At 50.9% G+C, this 15,927-nt stretch overlaps 1 protein-coding gene across 1 annotated transcript in view; it reads left to right on the plus strand.

Moving 5' to 3' along the window:
* Positions 1-14,215, plus strand: part of Trpv4 (transient receptor potential cation channel subfamily V member 4) — a 45,499-nt gene extending 31,284 nt beyond the window's left edge. Inside the window, exons 13-16 of the mRNA XM_087198477.1 lie at positions 882-1,198; positions 2,792-2,919; positions 4,744-4,865; positions 5,311-14,215. Coding sequence (XP_087054603.1) covers positions 882-1,198; positions 2,792-2,919; positions 4,744-4,865; positions 5,311-5,465 — 722 coding nt within the window. The 3' untranslated portion in view covers positions 5,466-14,215. The remainder of the gene's footprint in view (positions 1-881; positions 1,199-2,791; positions 2,920-4,743; positions 4,866-5,310) is intronic.
* The last annotated feature ends 1,712 nt before the right edge of the window (positions 14,216-15,927 follow it).

Below are 15,927 nucleotides of genomic sequence, written 5' to 3' on the forward strand. Positions count from 1 at the left end.
GGCTGGATTGGCTGCCTGCACACTGGTCTAGTTAGGATGGCTTGGCTGGGGCATTTGGCTCTTTTCCTGTGGTTACTCATCCTCCAGCCAGTGAGCTTGCGCTTGTTCATGTGGTGGTTTTTTGGGCTCCAGGAATGTGAGCAGAAGCATTCAAGGCCATTGCCTGGTAGAGTGTCATTGCTGCCTCACACTGTCACCCAAAGCAAGTCTAAGGCCAGGCCTGATGGAGGGTGGGGAAGTAGACTGACTTGCTGATGGGAGATGCTATAAAGCTGCACTGATGGGGCATGGATATAAGTCCTCCAATACTCCTTCCCATGATGCCAAGCTGCCAACCTGTGGAATGCTGGGACTTCAGAGATATGGCCATAAGGGAAGATCGAGGGGTGGGGAAACTGACCAAGTCAAGAAGTGAGTGGTCTGCTATCAATGTCCTCTATGCAAAGGGAAGTGGCCAGCTCAGGCTGGACCAGCCACATTCACATCTGGGCAGGTTTGTCTAGGAACTGGCCTGGCAGTAGGGATCTACTGGAGGCTACTCTAGGGGACCTCAGCCTAGATACTATTGACGTTTGGGGCCAGATAATTCTTGTGGTGGGATCTGCCCTGTGCACTCTGGGTACTGAGCAGCATCCCTGGCCTGTAGCTTCTAGATGCCAGAACCAACTTTCCCCATTTGTAATGACAAGTTGTGTCTAACTCTTCCTGGCTTCAGAATCAGGAGAACCTAATTTAACTCAGCTTGGGTTACCTGCTGGGTGACCTAGGGTTGGTGCGGACTCTTCCCCAGGCCTCAGCTTCCCATCCAGCAAATAGGAATGCCCCCCTCCCCCCCAGCTCCTGTCTTCCCACTCAGTGAAGCCACCCTGTGCCTCCCACAGCCCTGGTCTCCCTCCTGAACCCCTGTGCCAACATGAAGGTGTGTAACGAGGATCAGACCAACTGCACGGTGCCCACATACCCCTCGTGCCGGGACAGTGACACCTTCAGCACCTTCCTCCTGGATCTCTTCAAGCTGACCATCGGCATGGGCGACCTGGAGATGCTGAGCAGCACCAAGTACCCCGTGGTCTTCATCATCCTGCTCGTCACCTACATCATCCTCACCTTTGTGCTCCTGCTCAACATGCTCATTGCCCTCATGGGGGAGACGGTGGGCCAGGTCTCCAAGGAGAGCAAGCACATCTGGAAGCTGCAGGTAAGGCTGGGACCCCCAACCCCGTCCAAAGTGGGGAGCTGGGGAGATGCCTCAGTCTTCCATTTGGGGTCCCACAGCACCTCATTCTGCCTCCACTTCCCTGTCTGTGAAATGTTCAGCCAAGACTGCTGCCTACATCCAGGGCCACCTAGTAAATTTTATGGGGGCTTCTGGCCCAGCTCACGGGACCTGGTTGTCTCCATGCAGCATGACTGAGTGATCTCTGTTGGCACAACACTTAGAGAGTATCTAAATCCATTTTCTGTTGCTATAACAAAATACTTGAGACTGGGTGATATACAAAGAATAGAAATTTATCTGGCTCATGATCTGAGGCTGGAAGCTCAAGAGTGATGCCGCATCTGATAAGGGCCTCCTTGTTGGCATCAGAACATGGGGTAGAGCATCCCATGGCAGGACAGAGCAAGCGTGCTAGCTCAGGGCTGTCTTCCTCTTCTTAGCAAGCCACTAATCCCATCATAGGCCCCATCCCTGACCTCAGCTGACCCTGATCACCTCTCAAAGGCTCCACCTTCAAGTGCCATGAACTCATGACTTTGGGATTAAGTGTCCAGCACACAAGGTTCTTGGGGACACATTTAAGCCCTAGCAGAGAGCATGAGCATTTCAACCAGGGATCCATGCAGAGCCGAGTGGTAGCTCCCATTCCTACTGTGACTCAGGAAGTGAGGCTGTTATGGTGTGGGCACCCAGCTTGGGGACCTATGGGTGTTGCCATGCAGAGAGCCTTTACCTGTGCAAGTGGAGCTTCCAGACTGTGTTACCCAAGCAAGCTTGGGCACCAAGGAGCAGCCCATGTGGAGGCTGGCGTCCTGGGCACAGGACACCGCTGCTTTTGCTTCCCAGAGGGCCTCCTGGGCCGGGCATAGCTCCCAACCGAGACATTTACTGTACACAGCACCACCACCTGGCCTGGGACCACAGGGCCCACAGTGACCTTGACCCAGTGCATTTCAAGAAAGTGGCGTAGAGTGAAAACCCAAGGTCATCTTCCTGGATCTGAGTGTGAGGGAAATGATTGGGTCTGCTCTTAAACTTTACCCATCCTGCTTACTTCCCTGGGCCTCAGTTTCCCCGCTGGGTATATAACTCACAAGATGCAAACTGGCAGCCTGTGGACTGGATCCATCCAACAAAGATTCTGTTTTTGCCCAGACCCTCCCTATTTGTAAAATTGTAATCCAATATTTAATAATTAGTTTCCATATAAAAGTCCAGATTTCTGGCCTTTTCTGTGAAAAGCTGGATGCCTGGCAACATGGGTCCTCCTTCACATGGGGCATTTGCTTCCTGGTTCGTCCCAGTCCTCACCCCGCCCTAGTGACTCTCACACCCCGTGGTCACTGCTGAGGATGTGTCACGGGGCCTGGACTGGTCTGTCCCACTTCATTCTTTCCTTTGCTGCCAGCTGCCTGTGGGTGCTGGAGTTTATAAAGCACATTTCTAGGGGCAGTAGGAGCCGGAAACTTGGTGTTCTGCCCACCTCGGCCCTCTGGCTCCTTTCTGTCATCAAGGCAGTGAGCCTGTGCTGGGGAGGTCACCAGTGTCCCGGCCTGGTCTCCCTCCCTGCAGTGGGCCACCACCATCCTGGACATCGAGCGCTCCTTCCCCGTGTTCCTGAGGAAGGCCTTCCGCTCTGGAGAGATGGTGACCGTGGGCAAGAGCTCAGACGGCACCCCGGACCGCAGGTGGTGCTTCAGGTGAGCCAAGCTCTGTATTCTGCTCTCCTGCCCTTCCAACCCACTGTGACGTCGGGAGGCCCTGAGGCCCCAGTCATTTAGTCTCACCTAGTGATCTTGCGCAAGCCACGTTCCTTCCCCCAGCCTCTGTTTCTTCACTGGGCTGGGCTTTGGTGCTGTGGCTGAAATGGGGACCCAGAGGAATCTGCAGCTTCTGGGCCTGGGACCTGTGCCCGCCTGCGTGTGGGTGGCTTTAGGTTCCAGATACATGGAGAGTGCCAGCTTCTCAGGGGAGCCTCTTGGTGGCTCTTTTCATTTAGGGGGGATCATTCTTTTTAAAGAGATTACCAGCATAGAATATAGGCATGATATGTGGCAAAGTCAGTTTCCTTATCTGTGAAATGGGAACAATAACAGCAGCCACCAGCTAGGCGTGGTGGTGCACACCTGTAATCCCAGTGATTTAGGAGGCTGAAGCAGGATAGCAAGTTCAAGGCCAGTTTGAGTTTAGAGAGAACTTGTCTCTAAATAAATAAATGAAAGGGCTGGGGATGTAACTCAGTGTAAGGACCTGGATCCAATCTCCTTATCATATAATAATAATAATGCAACTAATTCCAAGTCAGCTGGTCTGTTCTGCTCAGACTGAATCCAGAGTTCAAATCCTAACTGTAATTTAGCAGCGTTGTCACCTTGGAGAAACAGCCCGACAGGCTCCTGTTCCTGTAAAATGGGAGCATCAAATACATCTTCCTTGCTGAGTCCTGACACATAGCAACTGCTAAAAATAAATAAATAAATAGAAAAGAAAAAAGAGAAGTTGTGTGAAAAGTAACAAAAAATAATTTTAAAAAGTAAAATTATATTAGGCCAATTTGGCTGGCCCAAGAAACTGTAACTTGGCTTTAGTGATAGTGAGAAGGAGTGTGCCTATCAATGAAAGGATGGATCAACAAAATGTGGTACATCCATACACTGAAATATTATTTGGCCATAAAAAAGGATTGAAGCTCTAGTTGGGCTGGGCGTGGTGGCACATGCTCATAATCCTAGCTACTTGGGAGGCTGGGGGAGGAGGATCGCAGTTTATCAATTTAGAGAGACTGTCCTAAGAAATTAAAAGAAGGTTGGGAATGTAGCTCTGCACAAAATCCCTGGGTCCAGTCCCCAGTACTACTGCTACCACCACCACCACAAAAAAGTTGTTCTGCCCCCTGCTATAGCATGGATGAACCTCAAGAACATGAAGCTGAGTGAAAGAAGCCGGGCATGAAAGGCCACTTATTGTATGAATCCACTTGTAGGAATGGTCCAGCACAGACTGACCCACAGAAACAGCAAAGTACAGGCCACCAGGGCTGGGGGAGGCCCGGGAGGGATGGCTTAACGGGGCAGAGGGTCTGTTTGGGGCAATGGAAATGTGTTGGAGATAGGAGTGGTGATTGCATAACACTGTGAGTGTACTTAATGCCACTGAGTTTGATATTTCAACATCATCGAAACGAGCGGGGTGTGGTGGTGCACCCCTGTAATCTCAGCACTCTGGGAGGCCGAGGCAGGAGGATTGCAAGTTCAAGCCCAGCCTGGGCAATTTTGCAAGACCCTGCTTCAAAAATACATACATAATATATACAGACACACACAGGGGTGGGGATGTATTTAGGGTGAAGGCCCTGGGTTCTGTCCCTACACTAACTCCCCCCAAAGGATCAAAATAGCTAACAGTGTTATGTGCATTTCACCATTGTAGAAACAAGGGAAAGGGGTACTAGAGCCAGGAGATGACCTCGGGAGGGGACGAGCCTTCTCTCTGGGGCTCCCCTGACCCTCTCTTGGACGTGACAGGGTGGACGAGGTGAACTGGTCTCACTGGAACCAGAACCTGGGCATCATCAATGAGGACCCGGGCAAGAGCGATACCTACCAGTACTACGGCTTTTCGCACACCGTAGGCCGCCTCCGGAGGGGTGAGCAGGGCCCATCCGCCCCTGTCCTTGGGCTGGGGAGGGGTCCTGGCCAGCCGGTGGGTGTCCTCTGATGCTTGAATGCCTAGGGCGCCACCTGGTGGCTTCTCGCTGGCCCTCCTGACGCCTGACACAGCTGGGGAGGCAGGACGTGGAGGATAAGATCCAGGCTATCCCTGTGATGGACAAGTCCCTCTGTCTTTCCACTAAACCTCGAGGGAGAGGACAGGGCACTCAGGGCACCCCGACCCGGGCTTGCATCCTGGTTCCTCATGCACTTCTGGGTGGGCACCGTGGCCCCTCTGAGCCCCAGTTTCCAAGTTGAAAAAGTGGGCGTGAAACCACCTCCCCCGCGAGGTCTCTGGGGCGCCCAGTGCTGCATGCAGCAGTCGCTCACCATGCATGCCTGCCCCTCACCAGCCCTCACCCCTCTGTCCTCCCTGTCCAGATCGGTGGTCCTCGGTGGTGCCCCGAGTGGTGGAGCTGAACAAGAACTCCAGCCCTGACGAGGTGGTGGTGCCTCTGGACAACCGGGAGAACCCCAGCTGCGACAGCCAGCAGCAGAGTTACCCCAAGTGGAGGACAGATGACGACGCCCTCTAGGGCTGCAGAAGGCCCTGCCCCTGCCCCTGCCGATTTCCAGTCCACCTCCTGCTCCAGCGGCGAATCCCAGTGTCCTCCATACCTGCAACCCCCAGAGGTGAGGGGCCACGGAGATGCTGGGGAGCCCCCAGGACCCTCTGGCCTCTAGGCTTCTGCGCCCACTCCCCTGGGATGGGTTCCCAGCCACCTGTCTCACTCCCATGGAGTCACCTAAGCACCTCAGGCCTCTGCTGGGACCCTGCCCTGACTTTCCGTTATTTATTGCTCTGCTCTCAGGAAAGTGTGAGCAGCCCCACCTGGGGCCAGGTAGCGCCCTCGGTGCCTTGCTGCGGGGCCTGCACACGCCAGCAATGATGAAGTGGCTTTGCTGGGCTCCTTGCCTGGGGCTGGGCCGCACTTTCTGTGCGTCCTGTAGTGTCCCCCCTCCGTCAGTGCTCAATAAATGTTCACTTATTGATGGAGGAGATGGTGGGCTCAAGGGTGATGATGACAGACACAGGGTGACACCGGGGTGTTGGCAGTGCTAGAATTGCTGGTGGGGAAGGGCAAGAGTGCCAGTGAGGGCACAGTGCTGATGGGTGTTGGGGTTGGGGGCTGCACTGCGCTAGTAATGGTGGTGGTGGCCTGGGGATGGGCCGAGGCGGGCCCCAGGGAAGGTAACGACTGAAGGAATGGGAGGAGTGTTGCTGGGGAGGAGTAATACCGTTCTTAGGGGACAGTAATGCCACCTCCTACAGCCCCTCAGGCCCTGGCCCGTCCTGGTCAGTCTGGGTCTCTGTCCTCCCCAAAAGCCTGCCTGCCGGAAGAGTGGGCCTTACGGAGGCCCAGCTGTGGCAGCTGTGGTGGAGAGGGCGTGGTTGGGGTCTGCAGGCAGGGCCCTCCCTGCCCCAACACTGGCCCCAGGTGCTGCTTTGGGAGATTTGGCTTGATTGAGATACTTTACCTTTCTGGGACTGCACCCTCACCTGTGAGAGGGACGAAGATGGACGACAGGAAGGAACTGATGCCAGAAGGAAGCGGGTGCCACCCCAGCTTCCCTGCACTGAGCCTGACCCTGGCACGTTGGAGGCCCAGTGTCCTCCTCAGCACCTGGAGCAGGTCCCCATCTCCTGTTCTCAGGGCAGAGGGTGGAGCTGATCCGATCAGACAGACATGGGGTAGATATGCCCCATCAGAATAGGGTCTGTGGGGCAACTCTGGAGGCAGACAGGTGTCTCTCTCTGTGCCTGGGCTTCTGGAAGGGACAGAGGCTGACTGGCTGAGCCCCAGGAGAAGGTCTGGGGGACAGAGGGGACACATTTCTCCTTCCTCAACTCCAGCTGAGGTGAAAACACTCCTGTACTTGTTGGGCTCTCCCTGAGTTGGCTAGAAGACAAGATGGCCACCTGGTCTGTCACTCCTTGCAGACACATACTGGTGACAAGGAGAAGCCTGCTTTGCCTTGGGTGCCCTTCAGGCAGGGATAATGAAAGGGCAAATGGACATATAGCGGATGGTTCTAGAAAGTTCTGCATTTGGGGTCAAGAGCTGGAGACTAGTCTTGCCTCCATTTCCTCAGCTATAAAATGGGCACAGTCTTTGTAGAGATGGAGTGATTTGCTGGGCTTTTCAAAGAAGAGAGGATTATGGTTGTAGTGTTCACGCACAGTTTGTGATTTAGGGAGCAAGTAACACAAAACTTCCTCTGGCTGAATGAAAAGGAGTAGTAATAGTCTTAGTAGGAGATCTCAAATTAAGAAGGGCATCAAGGCTGGTTGAGGTCTCTGACTCATTAATGGCCCAGTTCTGCCACTCTTTATCCCTTCAGCATCTATGTATTGGATTTCAACAATGTGTCAGGTACTGTAAGCAACAAACACTTGCCTGGGTGTGATGGCTCATACTGGATTCCCTCAAGGACACAAAATGGCATCCTAGATCCAAGCATCACATCCAAAGCCAGTCAAAATCAAAAGAAGAAAGATGGCTCTTCTTGTGTTTCTTCTTATGCAGGAAGAAATTTTTCCCTGAAGTCCCTCAGCTTGTTTCCCTTCTTATTGGCCAGCTTTATGTCACATGTCTCATGTTTCAGCCAATTACTAGACAGGAAGCAGCAATTGAATTGACCTAAAAAAACCCCAGTAATATGGAAGAAGGAAGTGACCCCAACAAGATCTGGGTTCTGTGAGAAAAGAAAATGGGGGAATCCACATTGCCTAGGCAACCAGTAGCCTTTGCTGTGGCCCTTTCTCCACCTTCAACACTGTCTCCAATGATGGCTGCGGCTCATTGTGGGGCCCATGGAATCACAAAATCAAAACACTCTCTACTCAGCAGGACTTGGTAACTTCTGGAGGGAAGTACTTAATTCATTTAAAAGAGTTAAAATTTTGATGAAGTAATTTTGGCTATCGATACTCTTAAGTACACTTTCAGCTACCTGTGAGCTTTTAAAAAGTTTTCAAGTCTTTGAGGTTTTCTGTTTGTGCCAGTATTTTATTTTATTTTTGATGCTGGGGATTGAACTCAGGGCCACACACATGCTAGGCCTAGTAAGATCTTAAAGATGCACTTTTCTTCAAAGTGCAGGACATATGCTGGTGCCATGCCAAAGTATTTTTAGCTGACACATTAGAGATCGAATCACATTTTAAAAATGTTCTCTTTTCAATTCTCAGTACCTCCTGATGATGTCAAGGCAACAGTTTGGTGCTTCTATTTTTTTTTCCAGTCCTGCAGTTGAATCCAGAGTCTGGTTGCATACTGGGTGAATACTCTACCACTGAGGTACAACCCCAGCATCCTCGCCTTTTTGTGGTATTGGGGGCACTTGACTACTGAGCTACACTCCCAGCCCCTTTTTTTAAGTTTTTAATGTAGTTAAAAAACAAACAAACAAACTTTCAGGGTCGGGGATTTAGCTCAGTGGTTCCACCGCCTGCCACGCAAGTGCAAGTTCCTGAATTCGATCCCAGGTACAAAAAACCCCCCAAAACCAGAAAACTTTGAGACAAGTTTTTGCTGAATTGTCTAGCTGGCCTTAAACTTTCAATCCTCCTGTCTCAGCTACCCAAATAGCTGCGATTACAGCTCGTGCTACCACACCTGGCTTAATCTCTTTCCCATAGAGAAACATTTGTCTCAAAACTCCTGGAAGGATGTAGTGACAAAGAAATTCAAAACATAATTTTATTTTCTTTTTAGAATTATGAGACCTATTTATGATAAGTGTCACTGATTTTCTTGATAAAGTAGTGCTCTTGGGGGTATTTTATAACATATTCACTTATGAGTAAAACCTTCGATGATTAGGGAGCCACGTTAGATGAATAAAATTAACAGGAAGAGTGACAACTATATTATGGACTGGTTTTGGGAATCATTGATCTATCCCAACCTTGAATCCATGCTTGCTGTCCTTTTGCCGCTGAACCTATACTCCTCTACTCCCATACTTTCTGGGACAGGAGGCTCATGACTTCCGATGGCCTAAGAAAGCAACATCTTTAGTTTAAGGTCTTAGTTTGAGATTCCTCACTCTGCATCTTGTCTGCCCTTCTCCAAGCTAAAGCCCTTTGGTTCCTTCAGCCGTTCTGCAGGCAGCCATGACTGCTACCGTGTATGGTGAGCCTGCTGTGACCTGCCGTCCAGGGCTTGCCAGGCTAAAGTGTCTCTATGGCTGAGGACTTGTTACTCAGCTTGTAAGTGGAGAAGGGAGGGCTTGAACCCAAGGCAGTACAGACGGTCCCAGCTGTGGGATGGCTCCCCTTAGAATTTTCTGACTTTTACAGCGGTGCAAAAGCAATCCACAGGGCCAGGGTTTTAGCTCAGTGGTTTTGCCGCCTGCTGCGCAAGCGCAAGGACCCGAGTTCGATCCCTGGTACCAAAAAAACACAACGATCCACACTGTGTAGGAGCCATACTTGATCTCTTCTTGGGCCAGTAGTAGATGGCACAATGCTCTCAGAGTGAGAGAGTCACCACTCCCAGCTAGCCCCCGATCATAAGGGGAAACACGTGAACCTATGAGCTCTATGCTGCTGACCTGTGGTGTTCGGTAGGCCAGGTGTACGAAGTCCATTTCCACTTAGGATAGTTACAACTCCTGATAAGCTTATTGGGATGTAAGTCAAGGAGCATCAGTCACTCTCAAACCCCAGGCGTTTTGCACGAGATCTCATTCAGTCTCCTGGGTAATCCTGGGAGGTGGGGAACGAGAGGTTTCATTCTCTTTTTGAACAAGGCTCAGAGGTGACGTGACCACTGTGACTCTATTTCTCTTACTATGTATCGGTATAGGAATGGCCATACAATCCAGTTCTTGGGGTCACACTGCTACCTGGAGAATGCAGATTGAGTCCAGGAGCTGACTCTGATGGTGTCAAGTACCTTCTCCCCCATAACTTCTTATTATCTTTCCCTTCCCAATTGCTTGGCTGAATAAGTACTAGACATTAGAAATACTTCTAATAAATGATTTTAAAAAATCCCTGTGCATTAAGTAAATCCATCAGGTGTGCCAGGCTTGATCTTACTGCTTCTACATATCATGTCATTTAAGCCTCACTGTGATCCTATAAAGTTGGTACTTTTAATACTGCACCCCATATCCCTGAAGTATTAGTTATAATTCTTTGGTTGTATGTGACAAGAAGTCTGAATACAAACCGGATCACATTACTAAAAAAGACCAGGCATCTGACTTCAAGCATGGCTGGATCATAGGGTTTGAATGAGGCCATCAGGATTAGATTCTTGTGTGCCTCTCAGCTCTGTCTTCCTGTGGGGCAGCTTAGTTCTCAAGCAGGCTTTCCCAAAGCATTGGTCCCTAGAAGCTCCACGCTGACTACTTACCAAGTCAGCAGTCTCAGAGAAGAGTTGCTTGTTCCCTAATCATCCCAGTAAAAGTCCCAGGGCTGCCTCTTACTGGGCCAATTGGAGTCACGTGTCTACTCCTGACCCAATCACTGTGGCCAAGGGAGCAGGGTGGTTCCTGACTGGTCAGACCTGAGTTATCTGGCTACCGCTGGAGCCAGGGTCAGAGCTAGAGTCTCCCAGACCCCTGGGGCTGAGACTAGGGAAGGACGGCTTCCCTGAGGAAAGGTGAGTGTTGATACCAGGAGTTGTATCAGCACCCTGATTTCCACTCTTCTTTTCACCCATGTCCTTTGCTGTAAAACCGCTGTCTTCTCACAGCCAGCAGACTCTAATTTCCCACACTTGTCTGACCATGTGACTTGTGTTGACCAATGGGATGTGAACCGGCATGCCTGCCCCCTCCCCCGCCCTGAGAGCCAAGTGGAGCAGAGCCAGGAGCCCCTGGATGCTGGGGAAGAAGTGAATGGTTTTGGATACCATACCACTGACGTGTGTGTGTGGGTGTGGGTGTGGGTGTGGGTGTGCGTGTGTGGGCCGGCATGTGTGTGTGTGGTGCAAGCAGCAACAGGTAATGATATAGACACTAGAAAAAGGAGTAACTAGAACATGACAGGCCAAAAAACCAGGAATGTGAACTGCATTCGTTTTTTTGTTTGTTTTATTTTTTGCGGTACTGGCGATTGAACTGAGCTACAGCCTCAGTTCTTTCCATTTTTTATTTTGAGACGTGGCCTCACTCAGTCACTAAATAGCCCAGGCTGAACTTGAATTTGTGAACCTTCTGCCTCAGCCTCCCTCCCAGGGTGCTGGGATCACAGGCATGCACCACTACGTCTGGCTTGCTTTCTGTGTTATACTGAGAAAATTGAGGTTCCGAGAGGCTCCCAGGGCATCCGACTGGTGAGTGGTGGAGTGGGATTTGAACCCAGGCACTTGCCATGCTCGAGAGGTGACAGGTGCGAGCTGACAAGACTAAGCCCTTCTCCGGTGGAAACCCTAGCTGTCACCTGCCACTTTTATTGAGTCCTCTAGCCTGCCAGCTCTCCTTTAGTGGCCTCTCCCTTTAAACATACCTCTACTTTTACTCCAGCAAGGGTTTCCTATTATAGGCATGTACATGTATTTACTAATGATAAAGCACTTGTATGTCATATTGGACAGGACGCCTTTTTCTCCTCCCAAGTTTAAAGCACTACTGGGAAATAATTAGTGCTACTGGAAGCAAAAACAAAGGGATCCCATCAGAAAAGACAGTCTTAGAACCTCTGGGATCGTAATTGAACAATTACCTCTTATGCCTATGAATAGTTCGTTATTACATGGCCTGTTATTATTAGCTGTTATTATTGTTTTAGATGAATGCTGGGGATTTTATTTAATCGAAAGCCATATTCAGCCACGCTGTTCGTCTCTTTCGAATGCATGCTTGTGACATTTCTGAATGTGATAATGTCACAGTTGGTAGTCAGTCTCCACAGCTGGCCCAGATAACGCTGTGTTTGGATTGTTTCAGTTGTTTGGACGGGGCGATTAAATACTCCAGGACTCTGTTCATACCGTTATTAATTTTCAGCTCCCTAGCAAAAGCATTTACATGAGAACCAAGCACCTCCCACCTTTTATGTTTTAGGAATCTGAAGTCGCTGGGGCCAGTAGGGAGAGCTCTGTTCTGCTCAAGCTTATGAGACAGAAACAAAGGGAAGGTGAGGACAAAGGCAGAGGACAGGGTTGGGGAGGTGGGGGACAGTGGAGACCCAGCCCCAGCCTGAGAAGCCGAAGGCCGGGTCAGGAGGGACCAGGCTGTGAGTGCTAGGTTCTTGGAGGGAATTTGCAACAGGAAGAGCACAGGAACACAGATGAGGCTCCTGCCATGTGGTAGGGTCTGTGGCCACTCAGGTCTCAGGATCCATATGTGGGAGCTTCTGGATGGGAGCTAGTGCCTCCTACTCCATATACACAGCATCTGGTTTTGCTCAGAGTTTTCCACTCTGCTCTGCACAGTTTTGGGCTTCACTAAGCCAACCACTCTGACTCTATTTCTCTTACTAAGTATTGGTATAGGAATGGCCATACAATCCAGTTCTGATCCATGAGGCAAGAAGACAAGACTGCTGAGAAGGGGGAATTCTGGGAAAGTTTTCCCGGAAAGAAAGAGAAATACAGGAAGGGACTGGTCTTCTCTTTTGTTGAGAACTGTCAGGTCTGGAAGTGATGTGTGGAGCTGCAGCAGCCATTTTGTGAGCAGGAAGGGGATTGCCAGACCAGGAGGATAAAAACAACATGAGTCTTTGATGCTGCAGTTGAACTGCTAAATTAACCAACCTTGGGGTCATTCTACCTTAAGGCTTCTTATGATTATTGGAGGTAGTACATTTTCTCACTTAAACCAGTTAATTCAGGGTTCTCTGTTACTTAGCCAAAATCATATACATGCAAGTACATTTATATATTTGTCCTCATTTTACAGTTGAAGAAAATGAGAACCAAGGAAACACTGGTTCCTAAGGTTATGCAGCCTGCATCTGGTTGGAGCCAGGATCTGAACCCTCTCTCTGAGGATGAACTTTCTAGGAGGTGGTAGGAGGGAGTGTGTGTGTGTGTGTGTGTGTGTGTGTGTGTGTATGTGTGTGTGTGTGTTGGGTCTTTTCAAACATGGTCATTTTCCATTTTTTCCACAGCAGCTGGATGCAGTGGTTTCTAACAGATGAGAAGCAGGGTCTGGATGGAGCTGGGTTTGGGGCCTTCTCAGCATGTCCAGATCCTTAGCAATTCCAGAGAGAACTCCTTGCTCTCAGCACCCCTCAGTTTGGGATGCACCCCCTGAATCCCGCAGGTCTACCTTTGGCTGATGCTGGGTGGGGCTGTGGAGATCCTAGAGCCTGGCCACCAGGGGCCGCTGTGGTCACACCTGAGGGAAACTGGAATACCGGGAGGTGGCCAAGAAAAACCTTTCTGTGAGCTCCAGAGTTTGTGACTCAGGAAGGACCCCATCCCCAAGGAGACGGGACACACCTCCAGAGGATTTAGGATCCAAATTGCTGTGTGCCCACAGGCAAGGTGTCTTCCCTCTCTGAACCTGTTTCCTCCTCCTGGCACATCTCAAATGTGAGCTTCCTCCCTCTCCCGGAGGGTCTGCCTCTCCCTTTGTGCCTAGGTCAACATGGTGGGCAGAGGCTGATTAGGGTGCGGTTGTCTCAGACTAGAGGCCCAGGTCAAGGTTGGGTCTCAGCTCTTGTTTTGCTACAAACCCCACTCCTTATGTTACGGCTGGGTAAACTGAGACCCAGAGAGGATAAAGAACTCACTCCATTTCCCCAGTTGCAACCCAAGAGTATTTCCTGAAGTCCTATTTTTTCCTTGTAGACAGAAACAAAAACTTTGGTTAAAAGAGTTAGAGAGGGCTGGGGATTTAGCTCAGTGGTTCTGCTTCCTGCCTTGCAAGCACAAGGTCCTGAGTTCGATCCCTGGTACCAAAAAAAAAAAAAGTTAGAGAAATGCTTGTGTTCAGGTCTTTGCAGAGACTTTAATATACTAAAGTGATGTGTGCATTTCCAAGAATGGGTATATACAACTATTTCTCAAATTCTTTTCTTTTAATTAAAAAAAATTATTTTTGCACTGTTGGGGCTGGAATCCAGGGCTTCACACATGCCAGGCAAGTGCTGTTCTTCTGAGCCACATCCCCAGCCCTGTTTCTCAGTTCTTTGGGAAGCCTGCTCTCCAAGGTGACTTGGGAATCAGCTGGACAAGGCAACACTGGTAAGAGTAGAGCTAATCTAATCCTGCATGCCGTCTCTGACATCTCTCTATGCGACCCTGGGGAGCTGAATTCCCATCCCCTAAGTTCAACCTGCATGGTACACACAGATGCACCTTAATTTAAGATGACCTTATATTCTGAAAAATACACAGGTTGAAAATATATCTTTTTTATTTTAATTTTTTTGGAACTGGGGATTGGATCCACTGCCTTCCTACTAAGCTACATCCCTAAGACCTTTTTTTTTTTTGGTACCAGGGATTGAACTTGGCTCTTTGCGCTTGTGAGGCAGGCAGCAGAACCACTGAGCTAAATTCCTGGCCCCCCTGAGACCTTTTTTATTTTTTATTTTGAGACAAGATCTCGCTACGTCACTAAGCTGCTCAGGCTGGGGTCCAATTTGTGATCCTCCTGCCTCCGCCTTCCAGAGTGTGGGGAATCACAGGAATGTACCACCTGTAGGATATTCAACACGCCGAGGGAGGGGCGGCCCCTTTAAAAGCACCACCTGCATGCTGCGCAGGGGCCAGAGCTCCGGGATCTGCATGGAGTTGAGGCTGCAGCTTAGAGAGCTGGCAGGGCTGGTCGGAAGTGATTGTCTCAACTTCCTGGGGAATGCATGGTCTAAGACAATGATGCGAGTGGAGAAAACATGAAGCCACTTGGAAAGGTGAGTGTCATCAGCAGGTCTGCGGGGACCCACGGTGCCTGGGGTGGCAGCTCGGATGCTGTAAGAGGTAGGGACCTCGTGGCTGCTGCGGTGTTGGCAACAGTAAGCATGGAGGTGATGTGGGGCGACCCTGCTTCTGCTTGGGACAGATAGGGGGCAAGGTGTAGACCCGGACGGTTCCATGGGGAGGGGACCCTGTGCTCAGACAGAGGTGTGGAGCTCTCTGGTGGGAGCCTGGCCGCTGCCTTCTCCACCCTGCAGGAGGCTGGGGCCCGGCCCAGGCTCTGGAGCCAAACGAGCCACCTCCGGGGGTGGTGAGGTTGTGTGTGCTCTGCTCTACCTCGAGCAGCGGTTCCCAGCTCTGGCTCGGAATGGGCCAGGCTGTGTTCCCTCCCAGGTGCTTCTCCATCCTTCAGCCCAGCTGTGACTTTGGGTGGTGCTTGCCCATCGCTGGGCCTCACTGGCCTCAGCTGTATCGAATGCGCACCTGAATTGTGTGTGCGCCTGTGAGGGGTGAAGGTGTCGGCAGCCTGGCGTCCCTTCTGATTGCAGTACTTCGGGCCACTGGTAATTATGGTAGTGATGTTTTTGTTTCCTGTCCTGCTGCCATCCTAGTGGTAATCAGATGTATGAACACAGGGCAGGGCCACAGCCCGCTAGAATGGCTACTCGGGAGGGCCCTTTGTGATCAACCACTCAGCTCCCAAAAGGGGAAACTGAGGCCCAGGGAGACTAGACCCATCCCATGCACAGGACCATCAGGTCTTTATAGGAGGGCAATGAGTTCTCTGCCCAGGCCCCCACATGTGGGCACCTGGATGACCCAGAGGGCAGGTTGGTGCTTGGGTGGCTTCGTGGTGGGTGCCAGAAAAGCTGAGCCGCAGGTCACTGCCCAGCCCTAAGAGTGGCCTCCTCCCTAGTAGTGCTCTGCCTGCCTTGCCCGAGGCTCACTCTGGGCTTCGGTCTCTGTGTGGTGTTGTCCTCTGGGGATGGGCTGGTTCAGGGTGCTCACAGTAGCCATGTCAGGATTCTGTCCTTGGTCTTCTTGCTCTAGATGCCTGGGTGGGCTTTGGGACGTGGATGGGGGACTGGATGCCAGGCTCCCTCTTAACCATCCTTGCGGGCGACCCTCTGTAAAATGGGCATGATCTTATTACTCACCTGGTAGGGTTGTT

Source organism: Heterocephalus glaber, unplaced genomic scaffold (assembly GCF_053883595.1).
Source record: "Heterocephalus glaber isolate CG9 unplaced genomic scaffold, H.glaber_assembly_v1.0 deba00001687, whole genome shotgun sequence".
Classification (NCBI taxonomy): domain Eukaryota; kingdom Metazoa; phylum Chordata; class Mammalia; order Rodentia; family Bathyergidae; genus Heterocephalus; species Heterocephalus glaber.